Source organism: Lissotriton vulgaris, unplaced genomic scaffold (assembly GCF_964263255.1).
Source record: "Lissotriton vulgaris unplaced genomic scaffold, aLisVul1.2 SCAFFOLD_219, whole genome shotgun sequence".
Taxonomy (NCBI): domain Eukaryota; kingdom Metazoa; phylum Chordata; class Amphibia; order Caudata; family Salamandridae; genus Lissotriton; species Lissotriton vulgaris.
Genome location: NW_028246735.1, coordinates 717,334 through 739,913, shown reverse-complemented (window position 1 = coordinate 739,913; position 22,580 = coordinate 717,334). Strand labels below are relative to the sequence as shown.

The 22,580-nt window shown below is 45.8% G+C and overlaps 1 protein-coding gene across 22 annotated transcripts in view; it reads left to right on the top strand.

Moving 5' to 3' along the window:
- The window catches only part of LOC147665764 (butyrophilin subfamily 1 member A1-like), a 594,753-nt gene that overhangs the window by 422,031 nt on the left and 150,142 nt on the right, over window positions 1–22,580 (top strand). For 11 of the 22 annotated variants that reach the window (XM_086949515.1, XM_086949510.1, XM_086949511.1 and 8 more), the window contains 2 exons: window positions 9,983–10,005; window positions 10,736–10,760. The exons of 5 other annotated variants lie outside the window; for them this stretch is intronic. In XM_086949515.1, the coding sequence (XP_086805641.1) occupies window positions 9,983–10,005; window positions 10,736–10,760 (48 nt within the window). The remainder of the gene's footprint in view (window positions 1–9,982; window positions 10,006–10,735; window positions 10,761–22,580) is intronic. 6 more of the 22 variants (XM_086949521.1, XM_086949520.1, XM_086949516.1 and 3 more) reach the window with 1 other exon arrangement.

Below are 22,580 nucleotides of genomic sequence, written 5' to 3'. Positions count from 1 at the left end.
CAAAATCAGCTGAAATGAGAATGTGGTCTATATATGTACCTGTGGCATGGCCCTTATAAGTAGGGATTGGGAATACAGTTTGATCAGGTACTGTCGACATTGCCGTGAATAGATTGTTTTCATCCATTAACTCGTTTAACCCTGTACCCCTCTGCGAGTGTTCAAAGTGTATTCCTTCCATACTGTTACAGCCCAATTGTCCAACAGGTCCCACGCTAGGGTTCCCACATAAATGTGTGTTAAAATCACCTACTAGAATTTTAGAGCATGGCAGAGAACTATCAATTGCCCCTAGCAAATCACGTAAGATTTCTATATTGCAATCTCCAGCCTGGTTCACAGAATTATAGAAATTAATCAATGCAAAATTGGTTTTACCCCTTCTGAATTCCAAAATCTGTATGTTATTGTTACCAGATGTGTGTTCAATTTTATAACATATAAGCGACAAACTGACAAAGATGGCCAAACCCCCTTTAGCTCTTCCACTTGCGGATGGTATTGCCGGGATTATAAAGCTCTGATAACCCTCAATGAACAGGTTTTTCCCTACTACCCAGGTTTCTTGAAGACATATTATAGGATATTTTTTAACATAGTGCAGCCATTCTGTATCTTGCATTTTATCAGAAAGTCCAGCTATATTCCATGATAACAATAAAAGTCCCTCCACACATTTTTGACGACCACGTTGTGTTCTGTTCAAATTCTCTCTTGCAGGTGGATTAATAGGGATTACAGTACTATAAGTATTCACATTCACTATGCCTACGTCTTCTGGTAGTCATTCTACCCCGTCCAGCCCACCCTCCGCAGAGAAAATATCATACCTATTGGAAGTGGGGATATTAAAGTAATGGGGATCTGTATGATATGGACGTGGTGGTTGGTCATATCCATCCCTACTATAACCCCAGTTATTTACTGGTACATCAAAGCCCCAACCATTTGTTTTTTCTGGCCCGCCCTCTACTGCCCAATGTACTAATCTCAGCCAAATCGCCGTGGAATTTGAATCAGCCATTACCACTACACTTGATGAGATAGCGCCTATGCGCACTTCTAAACCCCCAAGAAATAACTCTCTATGGTTTACACCGGAACTCAAACAAAGAAAATGCGCTACTAGGCTGGCAGAGCGAAAATGGAGACAGACAAAAAGCGCTCAAGATAGACACTTATACAAAGCAGCTCATAGACAGTATATGCAGGACATCGCTGAGGCTAAAAAAGTCTATCTGGGAAACAGGATTGCCCTAGCAGCAAATTCGCAACGAGAACTATTCAATATTGTGAAGGAGTTTACCACACCCCCAGGTGCTCAACAGGCGCTTCCTGACTCCAAAACATGGGTTGATTCTGTGGCCTCCTACTTCCATGATAAAATAACCGAAATTCATGAACGATTTCCTAAGCAAACAACTGAGGTTGAGGCCAGCACTCCTCCCACTGAAAGGCAAACCTCTCATAACAGCCATGATAACACGTTGAAACTGTTCTTGCCCTTGACTGAGCAGGACGTAAATCACGCACTGCTGAAAATGAAATCTGGAGCACCGGGTGACCCTGCTTCGCCACAAGTCTTACATAAAATCTCCCCAGTTTTGATCCCTACCTTGACAAACATTTTTAATCAGTCAATACAACAGTGCGCTGTCCCTGACCATTGGAAAAAAGCTATAATCAGGCCCATTCTGAAGAAACCAAACGCTGATCCGGATCAATTTACTAACTATAGGCCCATCTCCCTTCTGCCACTCTTTGGGAAAGTCATGGAGACCCTAATAAATAAACAACTTGTTGCCCACCTGGAATCAAATAAACTCCTCGATCCATCCCAATCCGGTTTCAGGGCATTCCACAGCACCGAAACAGCCCTGTTGGAGGTTGTAGATAATATCAGGCTGTCCCTAGACTCAAAAAAATCAGCCATCCTGATATTACTGGATCTATCTGCGGCCTTCGACACCATCTCGCATCGCATACTGTTGGAGCGCCTTGTCGAGATTGGTGTCGAAGGAAACGCTCTTAAATGGATATCAAGCTATCTCGAAAATAGACGATCAAGGGTCCAAATCGGTGACCACACCTCCATCTCCTATAAAAATGATAAAGGAGTCCCACAGGGATCTATTTTAAGTCCGACCCTTTTCAATATTTATGTTTCTCCCCTGGCCAAGATCATCAGAGAATGCGGTTTTGGGACAATATCCTATGCTGACGATACCCAAATTCTCGTCACCATTAGCCAAAACAATGACGATGCTAAATTTAGGTTCAAAAATTGTATGACTAATATACAAGAGTGGATGACTAGAAACTACCTCATGATGAACGCAGGGAAGACCGAAGTCATGCTCTTTGGCAAAGCTGACCAAATCTGGTCATCGGACTGGTGGCCTGACGCCCTGGGCATGTGCCCTGCCCCCAAACCTTACGTCAGGAACCTGGGTGTAATCCTAGATAACAAGCTCACCATGTCCGAACATATAAAAAAAATAGTTGGAAGTAGCTATGGCCAGATACGCAGTTTGAGGAAGATCTTTAAATGGATCCCGCTCTCAGCACGCATGCCCCTAGTTCAAGGGCTGGTTATAAACAGGATGGACTATGGAAACGCTCTGTTCTCAGCCATCAATCAGTCACTACTAAACCGACTTCAGGTTCTTCAAAACACGGCTGCAAGGCTAGTACTAGACCTTCCTCCGCGAACCCCGTCAGCAGCTTGTCTCAGAACGTTGCACTGGCTCCCCGTTAAAAAACGCATAAAATTCAAACTCTGCTGTCTGGTTCATAAGGCAGTAAATGGACATGGACCAGCTTACCTAGAAAGGAAACTTAAGGCCCATGTCCCACTTAGGACACTGCGCTCCTCTACTAAAGCCTTCTTATCCGTTCCCAGAGTCCGAACGGTTAGGAACGGGGACCGAGCCTTCAGCAAAACCGCCCCAGAAGCATGGAACTCCCTCCCCACACTTTTGAGAGAAGAGCCAGATCACGTCAGATTTCGGAAACTGCTCAAAACCTGCCTCTTTAACCTCTAGTATTCCATCCCTCACACTCCTCTGAATCTGCTGAATCTAAGGATCTTGTCTGCTCCTAGCGCTCTGAGACCTTTGGGTGAATTACGCGCTTTACAAGTGTAATAAATGTAAATGTAAATGTAAATGTATATTGGTCTAATGTAGGTATGATTAGGCTTAGGGTATGTCATACTCCTTTATTTTTTACCAAAAAATTCCAGAGTGAGAGGGATGATAGTACCTCTCCTTCGCTGTGGTGGTAGAATGTTTGGAAGGATATTTGGTAAGACTGCAGAGTTTACAAAATTTATAATTATGCAGTCGCCTTTAAATTTTTGGGGGTTTTGGCCTATCCAAGTGGCCCTTCTGGCTGATTTAATATCTCTAGCTAGCTGTTGCTTCCCCCATGGGGCCAACCGCATATTGCCCGATAGCCAGTGCAGGGCTTTGCTTGTTAGCGCCGTGGGTGATTCAGTTTGGTCCGGTGTTAGAGGGGGAGCATTTGCTAAAACCAGCACTAAAGGGGCTGCGTCCTCAATGAAGTGTAGTGTGTCTTCTTCTGTTCTTGGAAGGGTTATTTCTGGTGGTTGTGGAGGATGGATGTCCCTTGACGGTGACTGGTTGGGTGCAGTATTTGGCGTCTGATCTGAATGATTTACCCTTGTGATGTTAGGAATTGTGCCTGAATCTGGCTGGAGGCCAAATACCTCTTTTACAGGCATGGCCAGATTTTTAACTATACCGGATATGTTAGACACTTCTTCCATTAACTTCTTTTGATCTACTCCCAACTTTTTCACGTCTGCGGATAACTTATCCAGTTTGGCCACTACCGGTTTAATTAAGGCTCTAAACTTGGTGTCAATTAAATCTACTATCCTGGATATAAGCTCTTCATCCGTATTTAATTTTTCGTCCTCTTCTATTTTCCTCCTACCTTTTTCCCTGCTTCTCAGTGGTGACGCGGCCCTCTTCCTCCCTGTATGAACTCCACCGCGAGGTAGTTGGGTTTTCCTACACTTTCTAATCGCTCGAGGTGCTGGAGCTTGAACAGGAGGATCGGCTTCTATGGTTGTCTGCTCACTGTCTTGTGCAGTATGGTTTTCTTCAGGGTCGACTATCTGCGAGTCTGAGACATTGATCGTAGCTATATCTTGATCCTGAGCTATACTGATACTCATGTTTGTTGGGCCATTTTCGGGTGTCACGGAATCCAAAATTACACTTCCCTCAGCCTGAGATGGAATATCTAACCATGGTGAGTCTGGTGAAGGGCTTAAGGGAGATAAATTTGGAGAGTGACTAAGACCTAGAGATTGTCTCCTATCGTTATTGATCTTTGACACTACTTGTACCATATAGTTTTCAATAGAATTACCCCCCACCGCAACATTCTTCTTTGGCATTTTGAATGAGGTTGGTGTTAAGTCCTAATATTTGTCCAACTGCCAAAACAGGCAAACTCACGATAATACGGTACAAATTAACAAAGGTTAAGCGAGTATTTCATGGATTAATAATCTTACTGTATGATGAAGATCTGGCTCAACAAAGGCAGAGTGACGTGCCCAGACCAGTCTCAGCCTGTCTCGGACTGTCTAAGACTGTCCGCCCTTTGTCCGGGCTTCGTCCGGCGTCCCGCACACGCGTCCCGCTGTGCGTCTAAAGCGTGATTATGTAGGAGGAGCAGGGGGCGGGAAGAGACTCCAGGTGCGCTCTGATGCTCCTGCGCGGAACCCTGGGTCTCGCAGTCCCGTCCCCTGTAGCAGCAGGCAACTCGGTAGGGTCTGTAGCGCCTTCTCCTCTCACCTTTCCCAAGCGTCGGTCATACAGGCAGGAAATCCACGGAAGCGGCAATCAGTGACACAGCTGCGAGCGGCTCCCGCGAAGCGGGGGCCGCGAGCTGTTTTAAGGCAAGCAGGCAAACAGGGAGGAGCAGGGGGCGGGAAGAGACTCCAGGTGCGCTCTGATGCTCCTGCGCGGAACCCTGGGTCTCGCAGTCCCGTCCCCTGTAGCAGCAGGCAACTCGGTAGGGTCTGTAGCGCCTTCTCCTCTCACCTTTCCCAAGCGTCGGTCATACAGGCAGGAAATCCACGGAAGCGGCAATCAGTGACACAGCTGCGAGCGGCTCCCGCGAAGCGGGGGCCGCGAGCTGTTTTAAGGCAAGCAGGCAAACAGGGAGGAGCAGGGGGCGGGAAGAGACTCCAGGTGCGCTCTGATGCTCCTGCGCGGAACCCTGGGTCTCGCAGTCCCGTCCCCTGTAGCAGCAGGCAACTCGGTAGGGTCTGTAGCGCCTTCTCCTCTCACCTTTCCCAAGCGTCGGTCATACAGGCAGGAAATCCACGGAAGCGGCAATCAGTGACACAGCTGCGAGCGGCACCCGGGAGTCACATGACGTCGAGGCAAAGTTAATCCAAAGGTTCGGCGTCGACCGCGAGGAGCGCTACGTCGAGCCCGGAGTCGAACAGACCCCCACAACACAGTACCTTGGAAAAGCGAAGCACACGATGATCAGCGGCGTCGAGATGTCCAGCGTCGCGTCTTCGGCGTTGATCCGGCGTCGGAGTCGGGGCGACCTGCAGCGGCGTCGACAGATGTCGGGCAGGAGCAGCGCTCACAAGGCGAAGCAGGATACGGCGTCGTCGTCGATGTCGATGATGATGTTGCGAGAGTGAGCAGCGCTCACGGCGTCGAGAGGGCTCGGCTTCGATGCGATCAGCGGCGGCTTCGACACAGGGTTACTTGGAGCTGGAGCCGAACTCGCTACTCACTGGCGTCGCTACTGGCGTCTATCGGGCCCGGCGGCCGGCGTCGAGGAAGCGGGACACTGGAGTCGTTACTCACGATGTCGAGCTGGATTCGGCAGCGTCCGTCGGCGTCGAGATTGCTGGATTCTTTCAGAGGTGCTGTATTCACAAGTTCCAGCAAACAGCACTTTAAGCAGATGAAGTCCTTTAGCCCTGTGACTTCAACAGGAGGCTGGCACTCTTCCAGCCCTTGGAGATTTTCTTAGCAAAGTCTGAGAGTACACACACAGTTCCTCTCTCCTGGTTCCTTGGCAAAAATAAAGAAGCAATGCAGGATTCCCCCCAGCAAACAGCACACTGGCAGAAGGGGTAGGCAAGTCCTTGGATCAGCAGGCTTCTTGTCCTTGGTTTCAGGGTTCCTTGTCAGAAGTGATCTAAAGTCTTGGTTCAGGGGTCCTTCTCTTATACCCCTTTTTGGCTTTGATCCCTTTGTCCATGCAGGGGCATTTCCCCACATCCTGGGTTTGTTGTGGGTGTAGCCAGGCTGAGGCACCTGGCCTATTCACGGTGCAGGGCAGAGTCCTCAGCCACCCAGTAGGAGGTGGAGCCAGTATTGTCACTGGCAGGAGCAGAGCTATCGGCCTCCCGGCAGGAGGTGGGGCCAGGATCGTCCCTGGCAGGCATAGAGCCATCAGGCGCCTGGCAGGAGGTGGAGCCAGCATTGTATCAGGCAGGGCAGGCTATCAGGAGCTACTCTTCCCCTACTCTCAATGCAAATGTCCCACTCATCCCACACTGACTCACTCAGACCTCTGGAGCCACCCAGCTCCTGTCACACACACACCAAACCAGCAGAAACCAGAAATAGTTAGACAAGAAAATAGCCACTTTTTAAAAGTGCTATTTTCAAACCCAGAGTCTAAAAACCATCCACATAAACGGATGCATTATTAAACCCCGAGTTCAGCGATACCAAACTCGACATTGCACCATGCTCCCCGAGCCAACTAGGATTATAACATTAATAACCCTGGCAGCCCATTCTGACTAATGGAGAGCAGGTTACCTTGCAACAGTGAAAAACGAATATGGCTGTAATTCACTATTAGGACATGCCAACTTGGTCAGGCTTGTCCTACCTTATACTACAATGCACCCTGCCTGCAGGCCTACCATAGGGGTGACTAATATGAAGTTAAGGGAAGGTTTGGGGACTGGCAAGTAGGTGTACTTGCGCAGTCAGCGTGACAGTACCAGACTGCACGTGGGTCTAGCATTGGCAGACCCTTAGACATACTTTTACAAGGCCGCTCTTGTGGGTGGCACAACAAGTGCTGCAAGCCCACGAGCAGCATTTGTATTTACAAGCCCTCGCACTCCTGGTGCACTAGACTAGGGACTGACAGTAAACCAAATAAGCCAAACATGGAATTCAATCAAGACAGTAATTTTACATAGGGAGCACTTGCACTGTGGGACTGATCAGCAGTGGCACAGTGCCCAAAGCAATACACCAGCAAAAACATTGTCAACAGAGGAGGCAAACAGAAAAAATGGAGGAGAGACTCAAGCCAATGATGTCAGGTCTAACAGAGTCGCAAAAGACACATAATTTAAAACATTACATAACAATGATATTAACAGGAAGTTACATATTTAGGATCGGCAGATTAAAATTTCCACAAACTTTGTAATTCATCTTGACCAATTAAAAAACATAAATATTGTGTTGAGAATAAAAACATTTAAAAATTGATAAAAAATATATTCCACAAAGATACTACTATGGGTTTGTGGGAGCTACAGTACTTTCAATTTGCTATTACGGATTGACCACATCCACTTTAGAAATTTTGCAAGCGCGATCACAAATGCATCAGAGCAATCTGTCTGAAATATCCTCAGTGCTGCTGTCCCAGCCTGAATCCCCTTTAGGATACAGATCGACCTAATCCATTTATAGCGAGGAGCTTTATACTCGGGGCATTCAAACAGGACATGAGCAATGCTTTTCGTGTGTGATATACAAAAAGGGCACGAACGGTCATTTTTACTTTTTGACCATTTACAGGTAAATGAGTTTAGAGGGAGGGTCCCAACCCTAAACTGGTGAAACAGTTTCCTGTCGAATGGTGATGTAATTAAATCCCAATATCTCTCGTACGAAGGAAAATGTTTCAGCTCCAAAAAAGCCCTGGTGAGCGAAGGGACGGTGTGTGACTGAAACACCTCTTGTGATACCATCGCCCAATATGCTTCTCTTAGCTTAGTTTTTGAGGGGAATACACTCTCCTGGGGATTGACCCATAACTCCCTCATACCTATGGCCTCGAATAAAGTTTTGACCTTCCTAAACCATATGAGTTTACCCCCTGTATCCATATTTCGTGTTTCCAGCAAGGCTGATGCATAATGAGAGAGTTCAGGCGTCACCCACAGTCTCCTCCAATACGCTATTGGTCTAAACCTACAAATATCCTCTAAGCTATTTCTCCCCAAATCCAAACGTAATGGTACAAGAGGTGTAGAGTGTGGGAGCCCTGTTATACAGCGAAGAAATTTGTTATGTGCCATTTGCAAGCCCGTAATGTCAGAAACCCCCCAAAGTTCTGCACCGTATAACATAGATGATCTAACTTTTGTATCGTAGATTTTAAGTACTGGGGCCAGTGGTTTGGTGGCTGAGGACTTAAACTCTCTTGTTAGCACACCCGTCAACTGTGCATGCTTAGAGGTTAAATATGACATGTGTGGCTTCCACTGAAGCCTAGAACCTAATATAATGCCCAGATAGCTGAAACTATTCGTCTGTTCCAGGAGTTCCCCATTCATAAAAACTCTGCCCCTGATGCTCTTATTCTTATGCATGACCATGAATTTGGTCTTGGAAACATTTACAGATAACCCGTGGTCAGTACAGAATTTTTCGAAGCAGCCGATTGATTTCTGAAGCCCTTCCTGGGTCTTAGATACTAGGAGGGTATCATCGGCAAACATTAACAATAGAACCGAGGTACCATTCTGTTTAGGAGCATCTGTATGGGAATCTCTATAGTAATCTATAACCCTATTTATATATAGGGTAAATAATGTGGGTGCCAACACACATCCTTGTCGGACACCTCTTGACGTTGGAAATCTGTCAGTCACCTGACTCTGGGTGCCCCATCTCACCTGCGCATAATTATCATCATGCAATTTGATCAATACTGTAAGCAGTTCGGGTGGTATGCCTTGGTCATGGAGCGCGCGCCACAACCTATCTCGTGGAACAAGATCAAATGCAGCCTTCAGATCAACGAAGGCTGCGTAGAGTGTACCGCCCCCCAAAATTACCCATTTCCAATAAATTGTGGAAAACCTAAAAACTTGATCCACTGTACTGATGGAGGGTCGGAAGCCAGCCTGTAGATTAGACATAACCCCCGATTCCTCCATCCAGTTCTGGATCCTGAGGAGTAATCTATTACGTTTGTGGTAGTTCATGGTCTGGGAGGAAATTAATTGCAGAGACGTTATTTTGATTCCAGCCTCTTCAGTCTGTAACAGAATTACTCCCCTTTAGGAGATACAAATGTTAAAAACGTAGCAAGAGTTGGGCTTGTTGAGCATCTCCGCCCACACGTTGGATTCCGCAGAATCTCGCTGAGTTTTTGGCCCGATCTACAGAATTCTTGTTAGTAGAACTCCTTGAGCTCCCCCCAGGCCTATTTCTGAGTATCTTTACTTCATTGTGTGCGCGGGGATGCCTTAGGTCACCAGGCGCTCTATAAATCGCTAAATAAATAAAAATTATTTATGTAATGTATAGCTCTGTTCTTAATTCAATCTTTCATAATATTGTACAAAATATGTTTCTAGGTGCAATTTTATGCATGCATCATGTAAGTTGATTTTGCTCACATGCACAATTTTCTTTCACAGTCCCTGAGATGGTGCACACTGTTTAGGTCTTGTAATGTTCAAAATGCAGATTCATTTGTTCTGTTTAACCCTGCTTGTCAAATGTTCATTGTGGTGGGAAGTTTTCAATCTCATCATTTTTAACATCATACCGCAATGTTTGTGAATAGCTTGAGTTCAGGGAATTACACTCAAACATTGTTGTCGTAATATTCAAGTGTGAAATACCTCTTGGAATTTTACCTATGAAATTGTGAATAATGGAGTACAAAATCTGCACAAGTAACACATTTATTGTCCCTATTTCAGACACTCTCCAGAAGGACAAAGGTATGTGATATTGCATTGAACGAAGAGTGGGGGAGAACTATATTTTGCTCTATAGAGAGACTATTAGCTACACTATGTCTCCTATATACAACAACAGAAGTCCTCTATCCAGTGAGTAAGGCAATGCCTACTCTGCACAGCAACACAAAACAAAAAAGGATCTTTGACGCCAGTTTGAAAATCTTCAGAAATGCCCGCTTTGAAATTCATAACCTATTGTTGTCTGTCAGAGCAGACATATCAAAAGAAATAATGTGAAAATGACAGTAGGGTGTTTAAAAAAGAGCTGTAAGGTTTATAAATTCTGCACATTTTGTTTATTACATATCTTAGAAACCTCTTTATAATCTGCATTGAAATTGAATTTACTTCTATTTTACAGACTTCTAACCAATATAGTGCAAGGCAACTGATATGATATACTTCAATATACCATGCCAATGATTGAGGGATTTTAGAAAGGTATACTTAATGTAAGCATGATGGGTTTGTTTGAAAAGTGTCAAATATATATGGCTTTATGAACAGAAATATTTTATGAATATCACATTTCAGACATTTTGTTTTGCAAAAAGTAATTGAAATATTTTAAAAAACCCTCCCAGATAGCCAATACAACCTTTTCTGGGTTTTCCTTTATCTGTCTAGTTTCAGTGATAGGCAATGTAGAAATCAATTGCACAGCCTCTAAACAAGATTATAATATTCTTCTCTATATATTCTCTGATAAGTGATTTACTAATAAAAGCAGCAAAAGGTAAGTTTATAAATTGAGCAAGAATTGATGGATCTTATATAAAAAAAATTCTAGTGAATTCATATTAATTTGATTTTGTGTACACAGACCTTCTCCCAAAAGAAAAAGGTTTTTCTCTCAATATAGCAATTATGATCTCTTTAAGTAGTATTTTTGCTGTTACTTTAACAGCAAAACATCACTCCCAGTTCATTTTTTCAAGCTTGGGAGCAGTTTCTGTGGCATTATTAGCAGGAACCTTAGTGGCTTCTTGTCTAAAGCTCTAAAATGTGGAAATCCTTCCATGACTAGATGCCAGTTGCCTGAAGTATATTTTTAGAGAGTTATGGCCCCTGGCTATGTCCAATCATTAAAAATGTGAACTGTTGGTATGTACGTTCTTTCCTAAATATCTGTAGAGAAAAAGGACATTATTCAGGGTTTTACAGCACACAATACTTTTTGGTCATTGTTGATGTACTTATATTTGAAGGAATACATGGATTTTTTAAGGTACATTTCAGAGCACACTCAAGCAACTTTCCAGGCTCCGTCCTGAATTATGCAGCACACCATGGCCCTACAGACAGTAGATTTTTAGCCTTGAGAAAGCCTCAGGCCTGTGTGCCTAAAAGGGCAAAACATGTTGACTTCTTTTCCCATGAGGCTCCAAAATATTTTTGTTAGAACTATGAAAGTAAAATGTGCAAATAAACAACTGAAAAAATATGAAAGTCACTAAAATTCACAGAAACAAATTTCTTATGAACTTATGGACATTGTCAAAAGTGTCTACAACTATAGTACCGACTCCCCGATATCTTTTTTTTATAATGTACTGTTTTTTGTTTGCTGTTCATGCCATATATAGAAAAGCAGGGAGTGACCCCACTATCCAAGAGACAGGGTATCACAGGTAATAATCAAAGCAAGCTCTCTTGGACCAGATTAAAGAAATATTTTTCTCGAATTTCACTCAACAATATTCCTACTGCCAACTATAAAGACACTTCAGTACCTCACATTGATCACAAACATTGACCCAGAAAACAATTGTAAAAACACAAATATAGAACCTATAACTGTTATTACAAAAACAATGTATTTTTTTTAATTATCAATAGTTCATCATAGAATAAAATTCTCCTTCTTAAAATATATGAGAGACAAATGACATGTGAAACATTAAAAACATCATAGGGTAGTTATCCCTACAAGAATCAATAGAATGTCTAGAGGTCCACTGTTCAGTAATTAGGTAGGACCACAAAAGTTCCTTGGATATAACTCTCAACACACAAAGCGTTTCGGTGTTAACAAAACAGTTTATACGACCACCTTCATCAGGACACGGTTAATAAGTAGTCTCTCCTATTGTTGACACAGTTTTATTGCACCTATTTAAAAACACAAGTTTAAAAAATCATAACTATATATTGTTACATCAATCATAGTTTTATCTAATCAAAAAACAACTTTCAACCTATGCAGACTCTCTTTACAATGCGTGGTCTCTAAGCAAAAAGAACAAGCATTTGTCAAAGTGTTCTCACAATTGTTTATTTTCGGTGAATGAGAGCTTCCCTTTGGAAAGTGGGAATGATCCTGGAACTCTGACAAACATGGGGTTGTGTACATGTAAGGATTTTCCCAAGAGCAAATATATTTTTCTGGTGGAGAAAAAAGGCAACAAATTCTTCATTATGAAAAAGAAGACCAGTTGTTGGGTAAATACTTTTTAATGTAACTAGTGCCTTCATTTACCTTTATTCTTTTCTTCCTCTTGTGACAGGTAATATCTAAACCCAATGTTAGTTGAGCTCTGAAAATTATCTTATCTGCTTGTAGGAAGAGCTAAAGGAAGAATCATAGACCTTGATTCTCCAAAATACAAGAGGTAGCAGAAGTGACATCTTGCCCTTTGACTTCAGTGACTTCAGTGACTTCAGTGACATCATAGGAATTGTCATCATATGACCTTTGGCCACAGTAATCCCAGAAAATGACTTCACATGACCTTTGACCGCATGCTATCACAGGAATTGACATACATATTAAGAACTGCATAATAAGAGCCATGTTAGTAGTTAGTAAGGCACAATGCATTTTTCAAGACTCCTACATTTTAACTAGGGTATCAACATGATATTCCAGAGACTCAGTAATCACATGCCCGGATACAGCCGCTCTATGCCTGAAACAGGTATTTACAGTTACAGCCTAAAACACCCAGACACAGCCATATTATGTCCAACTTTTTATTGCTCACTGGTTCTTGCCAGTATTTAATTGTAATTCAGGTGCTACTCCTTCATCGAATGTTCAGTACAACCTACGCTCCTGCCTCCATTGCTCAAGTCCAGCATCCAGAGCCTGTTACATCAACCCCATCCTTTCAGAAGTGGGGAAGCAAACAGTCCACATGTAACAAATAGAGTACTGGAGACCATCAGGGCCTGATTCACAAAGGTAAAGTTAGACCAAAATTTTAACTTCATTACTTTTCGGTATTCAAAAAGGTAAGTTACTACTAGTAACTTAACTAAAAGTAAACTTACTAGTATTAACTTTTCAACTAGTAACTAGTACTAAATTTACTAGTAGCAAAGTTAGACCTATGGTCCTAGTTAGACTTTTGGTCAAACTTTATCTTTGTGAATCAAGCCTTAGACCCAGGTCTAAACTTAGACTTCAGGAGTAAATTTAAACGTGAGGTGTATGTAGGAGAGTAGGGTCTGCTTCCTATGGGTACCCCCACTTTTTGCTGTGATTCTCTGGTTTTTCGACTTTAGTATGGCTGTGGCCCTGCTAATCAGGCCCAGAGCATGGCTGTTCTCTCTCTAAATTGATACCATGTACTTTAGGTACATAGCTGATTGTTTACTGGGTCACCCTTGTGAGCTCCTGTATAGTGTACCATAGGTACCCAGGGCATAGGTGCACCCTAGGCCTACCAGGGGCTGCAGCATGTATTGTGCCACCCCTGGTTAGCCTACCAAACTGACACCACAGGTCTGTACTTACAGCCTGGGTAAGGTGGTGTAATCACCCCTTACTTAGATATAGTATACCTATATCTATATATACATATAGACACATATTAACCTATAAGTCATTCTTATGGCAGGCCTTGACAATCCTGGAGGCAGAGTGCTTGGTTTTGTGTGAGAGGGTGCCCTAGCATGAGTTGAGCCCCTCTGCAGCTTTCAGAACCATCTCTTTATAGCTGTTCTATGATATAGCCATACCATATACTCTTCAGTGCATTATAACCCTTGCGGTTAATGCTAACTTTGGTTTGGCTTTATCAAAACATGTTGTATAAGGTGTCAAACACTTTGAAATTCTACCCCCCTACCAGTTCTAGCGGCGGGGATAGCATTTCACCCTTCTAGAGGGAGAAGCCATGTAGTTACTGGTTTACCCGGTTAAAGTTAAACAGAGCCCCAGCATCACAAAATGGATGCTGCTGCCAAAGACACAAGTCTGCCCTCCTGCACGAAACTCCGGCAGGGGAGACCTGGACAATAGGTTTCCTGTCCAGAGAGGTGTTAGCACCTCCCCAGACAGGCTTTAGTGTATTGGGGCAGGGTGGGTTGCATTCAGTGAATGCTTTTCTGACACTGCCTGAGGCACACAAGGTGCTCCATGCATTTCCCAGTTCAAACCGGTTGCTAGGGCACTCAGCCCCAGCTCTGGCATGAAACTGGACAAAGGGGAAGGGGTGTTACCACCCCTTCCCTAGGTCCACCCATAGGAGGGACCTTAGAGTTAGTCCTACCCCTAAACCTGCTATAAGTATAGAACACCAGTCCCTAGGACTCTAGATTACCCTGGACGAAACTCTGCAACATATATCCTGGACCTTCGACATTCAATATCGACTGGAAGACAGAAGAAATCTCCCTTGTGGTCGAGTAGTGACCACCCTGTTCAAACAGGCACCAACTGCATCTTTGCCGGTCTGCATTTTCGAGGCTCCCGCTGGATCCCAAAGAATCAGGTCATGGACTTCCAGACATCTCTGACGCGTGCTCCCAGCAAAGCTGAGACCAGTGGTGGACACGAGAGACGTGGGACCGGAACTCCAGGAAAACCTGCATATTGCAACCTGCGCCTACTTCCCGAGGTATCCCGAAGTTGTGCATTGGTGTGCTTGAAGACCCCGCCTGAGCAACTTTTGCACTGAAGCTCAGAGGCCCACACTCCACGAGTGTCCTGTGGACCAGCTGTGTGCATTTCAGCTTGACGCGTCTTCGCAGTTCCTAGTCCGTTGGCTAGGGAGATAACCAGGAAGACCAATCTTGAAACTACTTTGCTTTCTTGGTTGCTCCAGGCTTGCTCCAGCTTCCCTGCAAAGGAGAAGCGCCCCAGACCTTGCTGGTCTGCACCGAAGCCAATCTCGACCTCTTGGGTGGGTAGCGTTTCCCAAGGCTTGTTGGGTCCAATCCGGATACCAACACCGCAGTCAACTAGATCCTTTGTGGTACATCTCGAATACAGCTCCTGGTCATCGTCGACTCCTCCTGGTCCTCAGGGCTGAAGAGACAAACTTCACCTTTTCACCTGAAATCACCCGACATCTGGTGGCATCTTCCTATCGCCGCCCTGGTCACTGGCTAGTTATGTTATGTTATGTTAGGGGGAGTCTTGTAGAGTGCTCAGCTACTCGGGCAGAGTGTCCCGGCGCTGTCAGACCTGTCGGGCCACAAAGACCAGAAATCGCAGAAAGCTACTGACCAAACAACAAAGTTTTGAGCTCCTTCCTGAAGGAGAGCAGGTTATCTAACTTCCTCAGAGACAGAGGCAGTTTGTTCCACCATTGGGGTGCCAGAAGTTTGAAAGAGTGTCCCCCAATGCGCGCTCGTCTGATTGCCGGGACAGTAGCCAACGCTAAGGAGGCGGAACGTAGGGATCTGGAAGGATGGTAGAAGCAAATTCTTTTCCTTAAATAGAAAGCACCAGTGCCATGAAGAGCTTTAAATGCCATGGTAAGAGTATTAAAAAGGATGCGATTACGCACTGGCAGCCAATGGAGTGAGTTTAAAAGCACCGAAGTTTTGGACCTACGACTGAGGCCAAAGATTGCTCGCTCTGCTGCATTTTGGACAGTCTGCAGTCGGGTGAGGAGATACTCCGGGAGGCCTAAATATAAAACATTGGCATAATCCAGCCGTGACCCGATCAAGGCCTGTACCGTGATCCTCCTATGGGTGAGTGACAGGAAGGGAAGGAATTTCCTAAGAATTTTTAGCAGGCCAAAACATTGTCCCACTAAATCCAAGATCTGGGGTTTAAGAGTGAGCCCATTGTCCACTTTCACACCCAGGTTTTTCGCCATGGAGGTGGCAGCTGATGGAGGGAACACATCAGCAGGCCACCAGGATTTCCAGTGGGCGTCCGGGGGGCAGTCAAAAAAGAGAACTTCTGATTTGTCAGAGTTGCACTATAGTTGATTCGATTGGCACCAAGGGAAAACGGCCACGAGGCAGCTCTTGATGTTGTCGCCGTTAAAAGCAGTGTTTTTATTACAAGTAAAGAGAAGCTGCGTGTCATCAGCATATGACACAATCTGGGCTCCAAAAGACTCAACCAGTGCTGCCAAGGGGGACATATATATATTAAAAAGAGTAGGACTCAGAATTGATCCTTGAGGGACTCCCACTTCCAGAGGTGGAACCGGGGCTGAGAATGGAGGGGCCCAGATTGCTTGTTGGCGGTCAGATAGGAAAAACACAAACCAACTGAATACCGTCCCTCTCAGACCAATCTCCTGGAGTCTTAGAAGTAGACGGCTGTGAGGGACGGTATCGAAGGCTGCTGATAGGTCGAGCAGGACCAGCATCGCCTTCCCTCCGTTGTCCAGAACCTCCTTAATAGACTCAGTAACCTCCAGCAGCGCTGTTTCCGTACTCATATTGGAATGGAAACCGGACTGAGTGTGATGGAGAATATCATGAGCCTCAAGAAAATTGGAGAGGGAGGAATGGACATGCTTTTCCTCGACCTTAGCAAAGGCCGGAGGAAGCAAAATTGGACGATAGTTAGCATGGGCGAGGGGGTCAAGGTTGGGTTTTTTCAAAAGAGGGAGGAGAGCCTTTTTCCAGGAACTAGGGACAATGCCCGTGTTGAGAGAGTGATTGAGGACCGGATTAATTATGGGATTGATGACATGCGCTATCTTGGCAAGGAACTTAGCAGGGCAAGGGTCCTTCGGCGACCCAGATTTGTCATCTTGAATGAAGCCTGGATGTTTTTAATTTTACTAGCAAGAAAATTGGCCAATTGTTTAATCCAGAGTTCCGAAGGAGAAAATTTGGATATTGAGGTTAAAGAGGAGGTAAATTCCTTGACTATAACAAAGATTTCCTTGCTAGTGTTAGCAGCTGCTTCAATTCTTTTAGCATAAGAAAATTCCTTGTGATAGATTTTAATGCGGTCCCTGCATGCCTCCTTTAGTGGCACATCATAGTTCCTGCGCCATGCTCTCTCAGCTTTCTTACAGAGCCTTCTACTTTCGTGTAATGCCGGAGTAAACCAGGGAACAGAGGCACGTGAGTTGTTTTTGCGGCCAATGGAGAGAGGTACCAGCTCATCAAGGCGGTGCGTAAGCCAGGTCTGAAAAAGTTCTAAATCAGCCTCCAGATCGCCAGTGAGCTGGCACGGGTGCGAGGCAAGAGATTGAGCTAGAATGTCAGACGACACTCGATGGTAGGAGCGGGTGGCAGATGGCTGCGGACTAGGACCACTGTTGGTCGATTTGAGCACGCGCAGGATATCAAAATTCACTAAATAGTGATCAGACCACACCACAGGTAGAGGAGGGGCCGAGGTGATTGGAATATTAGAAAAAATCTGATCAAATATGTGGCCTTTATTGTGGGTGGCAGGACTAAGATAAGAGATCAGCCCAAATGGATTAGTGACGTCGAGGAGCTTAATGGTATCTACCGCGTCTGCCACATCCATATGGATGTTGAAGTCCCCCAGAAGCAAGCAGTGTTTAAACTTCATAATTAATGAGGAGACAGCCACATGAAGTTCCCCGTAGAAAGAGCCGGCATGGCCCGGTGGTCTATAAACTAGTAACCCAGAACATGAGTGATGGGGTGAAAAAGATAGGCAGAAGCCTAGGGACTCCGCCCCCTGAATATCTTCTGTAGGAACAATTGAGCAAGTGTAGCGGCTATCCACTACAATTGCAACTCCTCCACCCTTGCCCTTTGCCCGGTCCTTTCTAGGAATATAGTAGTTCTGGGGGAGAGCATTGGATAAGTCGGGACTAGAGGAATCTCCCATCCAAGTCTCCGTCAAAAAGAGACACGCGGGCTTGGACTCTGTTAATAAGTTAAAAAGATCAAGAGCATGTTTGCCCTATGACCGCGTGTTGAGGAGTATACATGGGAGATTGTTTTGGAGGTTTTCCCCGGACTGGTCTGGGACAATGGGATTAAAGGAGCCCGGAAAGTCTTTACTAGGTGAACCAATAAAAGGTGTCCATCCGCAGCTGGAACAGCGAAAGACACCCTTCAAGCTATCGTGGGACACCGGACAACAACAACCAATGTTGTCCCTTACTGTTTTTAAATGCTCTGACTCATAGATGAGCAAGTTATCGGTGGAAATTGTGTAGGATCCATCCACCCGCCCGGCACCCGACGCCTCCGGGACGCTGACGGGTGCAGACGGGCTTTCTTTTGGCGCTCTTTTGGCGCATTGGAGGTGCGTCCGCTGATCGCATCCACTGCGCGGAGACATGACCATCGTCCTTTATAGTGACGCCGAGAGTGTCACAAAGACTAGCCTGTCCCCCTATGTACCTTCCCAAGATAGCCGCTTGAATTTATCGGCTGCCTCTGAGGTCGAGTATCAACTCAGTGCCTACTCGGCTGAGTGGGGAGATTGCGGCACAGAGAATTAAAAGGTGAGCAAATTGCCAACAGAAATGAAGTTAAAAATACACTGCAACAAAGAAACACAGCTTCCGGCTTCCGCCTCAGGAGTTAAGTAGGTCTGCTGCCTTCGTGCTGGAAACGCCCTTTATAGTGACGCCTAGCCCGTCACAAAGACTAGCCTGTCCCCCAGCCCTGGGTACGTGAGGGCACCCACCCCCAGAGATGTCATGAGATCCATATCTCCTAAATATGTCAGACACCCTGCCCTGGGTACGTGAGTTTGCCTCTTTTTTCCAGGCAAAAATTTTAGATATTTACCAAATCCGGTTCCCCCTTGGATGTATGTCCCCTTAGGATTCTTAAACAGTGCAGAGATATCTTTTTGCCCCCACTGGCTGACATTATGAATAAAGCAATGAGAGATGGCCATTTTCCCACCCAATGGAAAAATGCGGTGGTAAAACCCCTGCTGAAAAAAGCCTCTTTGGACCCGGCGGTCCTGAAAAATTTTCGGCCCATTTCTCTCCTCCCGGCCCCTGCAAAAATGCTTGAAGCACATCTTAACAAGCATCTTGCTGCATATATAGAGAACTCGGATTGTCTTGACTCCTCCCAACATGGATTCAGGAGGGAACATAGCACGGAGTCTGCCCTCACCATCGTGCTGGATAATATCCGCACGTGTGTTGATGGAGGCCAGACCACCCTCCTGATCCTTTTAGATCTGACGGCGGCCTTCGACACCCTTTCTCCCTCAGTATTAACATCTAGGCTGAGGGAGGTTAGGGTTCAGGGGGCAGCCCTGGATCTACTTACCTCTTTCCTCAACCATCGAGTGCAAAGAGTGAAGTTGGGGGAGTTCCTATCTCCATCCCTGCCTGTGCAATGTGGGGTCCCTCAGGGGTCGGCTTTGAGTCCGACCCTATTCAACATCTATGTGACCCCACTTGCCAGGCTTATTAGATCTTATGGGATGGAGATAGTATCCTATGCGGATGACACCCAGATCCTCGTCTCTCTCTCCCAGTCAGCTGTCCCGACTGCCTCCAATTTTAGATCTTGTATGGAGGCAGTCGGGCAATGGATGATTTACAATTCATTAAAACTGAATGGAGAGAAGACGGAGGTGATGGTGTTTGGAGGGAAAGAGGATGTTTGGTCATCTAGTTGGTGGCCAGACTCATTAGGAGCCTGCCCCACCCCTACCTCCTCTGCTAAAAATCTGGGGGTCATGATCGATCCCGCCCTCAATCTGGACAAACAGGTTAACAGAACCATCTCTACCTGTTGGGGCATCATCCACATCCTCAGAAGGATTAGACATTACCTATCATTGCAGGCAAGGAAACAGCTTACAGTTGCTTTGATTGGCTCCAGGCTGGACTACTGCAATGCGCTGTATGTGGGACTGAACAAAAGTCTACTGCAGCGCTTGCAGGTAGTCCAGAACGCTGCTGCCAGGTTTGTCCTGGACCTTCCCAAACGGGCCTCAACCACAGCGGCTAGAAAGCTATTACATTGGCTTCCTGTGGAGGATCGTATCCGCTTTAAGACCCTGTGCATGACCTATAGGGCACTAGCTATAAACAAGCCTACGGGTTTAGGGTCCATTTTGTTTCGCTACACTCCTGTTAGGAACCTACGCTCTTCGAGTAGACTTCTTCTGTCAGCCCCCCGTTTCAGGAGAACTAAATGGGGGGGTAGGGCTTTCTCCACCTTGGCGCCCAAATGGTGGAACTCCCTCCCTTTGGAACTAAGATCCCTTCTCTTGAAGACCCACCTTTTTGTGCAGGCCTATATGTAATGGTGATAAGCTCCTGCTTATGATATTAGTTGTTAGGCGCCTTGATACATTCGGGTTATTGTCTGCGCAATATAAGTTTTACTCATACTCATACTCATACCCCCAGAGATGTCAAGAGATCCACATCTCCTACATATGTCAGACACCCTGCCCTGGGTACGTGACTGCACCCACCCCCAGAGATGTCAAGAGATCAACATCTCCTACATATGTCAGACACCCAGCCCTGGGTACGTGAGTGCACCCACCCCCAGAGATGTCAAGAGATCCACATCTCCTACATATGTCAGACACCCAGCCCTGGGTACCTGAGTGCACCCTCACCCAGAGATGTCAAGAGATCCACATCTCCTACATATGTCAGACACCCAGACCTGGGTACGTGAGTGCACCCACCCCCAGAGATGTCAAGAGATCAACATCTCCTACATATGTCAGACACCCTGCCCTGGGTACGTGTGTGCACCCTCACCCAGAGATGTCATGAGATCCACATCTCCTACATGTGTCAGACACCCAGCCCTGGGTATGTGAGTGCCACTTCTACCGACAGAGATGGCATGAGATCCACATCTCCTACATATGTCAGACATCCGATACTGGGTATGCAAGACCACAACCTCCAGGGATGACGCAAGGTCCATAGCTCCTGGAGATGTCGGCCATCGAACCGTTTGTAATGTGAGTGAGACCCTTACCCGAGGGAGTGCATGAGGTCCATATCTCACAGGGATGTCGCTCATCGAGCCATGTGTGTGAGAGTGAGACATACATGCCAGGGTGGTGCAGAGGGATAGATGCAAAAAGGTTAGTCCGGGAGTCAGAGCCGGATCATTGCATTTTTGAACTTTTTAATCAGTTTGAGATTAATAATCGGCCATTAATCTTGGCGTAAATAATCCACTACATGATATTTTGTTTTTTCAATAATTTCTGACCATCTTGTTTTGGGAAAATGTAACAGATATCTATGATATTCATTTTTTCTTCTATTTCCAAGGGGAGACTGCCATACCCCACATCCGTTACCTAACCCTACATTTCTGCATACCTCTCATCCTGGCGCTATTCCTACGGGGCAACCTATCGTGAATTGTCTCTTAGCCTCGCCATCTGCCTCCCCAAACCGTACTTCGAAACCCACTTTTCATTTTTCTACACCCCACACCCCAGTAGAATGGATAATGCTATCACCTTAAGCAGAGAGATGGCGGTTCTTACTGAAAGGCCAGAGATCGAGGTGTCTCACCCTGCTCCCTCGTGTCATCCTGCTCCCTAAGATCTCACCCTCCACTACCACCGCCCCAGTGATGGGAAACCAGAATCCTCCCTAGTGACGGCCATGTTAGCCTTCTCCCCTCCTTCCACTTTTAATGTCTCACCCTTCCTCTAGCGTGTGGGGCTCCTTTCTAGCAATCCTCCCGAGTGATTGGGGTCTCACCCTCATGGCCCTTAGTTAACGTATCGTCCTCCTTCCCAATCCCATCCTCGTTACCAGTAGTTGTGATAGTATTCCTGCACAGAGTAGGGGAGAAACTACAGCGCCTTGAAGACGGTGTTCAACAATGCACTTCTGGGTATCCGCGTCCTCAGAAATTTTGATCCCGCTTTGGTGCGGGCAATACATCGAGCGATAGCTCGGTGGGTTATAGCGCCTTCCGCTCACTCCTCAGGGTATCTCGAGGGAGACGGGATACAAATCCTTGCAGGGCTGTTTCACGCGGAAATAAATAAACTATAAGCGCAATTCCTGGTATTCCTTAGCAACGCCATCAAACAGCGCATGGATGTCCAGCACTATAGCGCCAATTAAGAAGGCAAGGCTTTCATCATTTCCACGTTCATAAAATTGATGAAATTTTTGTGAGTGAGCATTTCAAGGCTTCAGCCCTGAGGCAAGATTGGATGTGTGCAGCAAAGGAATTCTGATAATAAACCCACAAACTGTGGGTGTCTTCAGCAGAGTTTGATACAGTTACGTATTTCATGTATTTTTTTCAAGCGCTCTGGGAGGCATAGAGAAGCCAGTAATTGGGACGGACAATTGTAACTATCTACAATCCAGTGCTTTATGTTTAGACGGTTTTTTACAGCGCTGTGCACTGCAGCTTCAGGGCGCTCAACTGGCTCGAGAGTACGTGC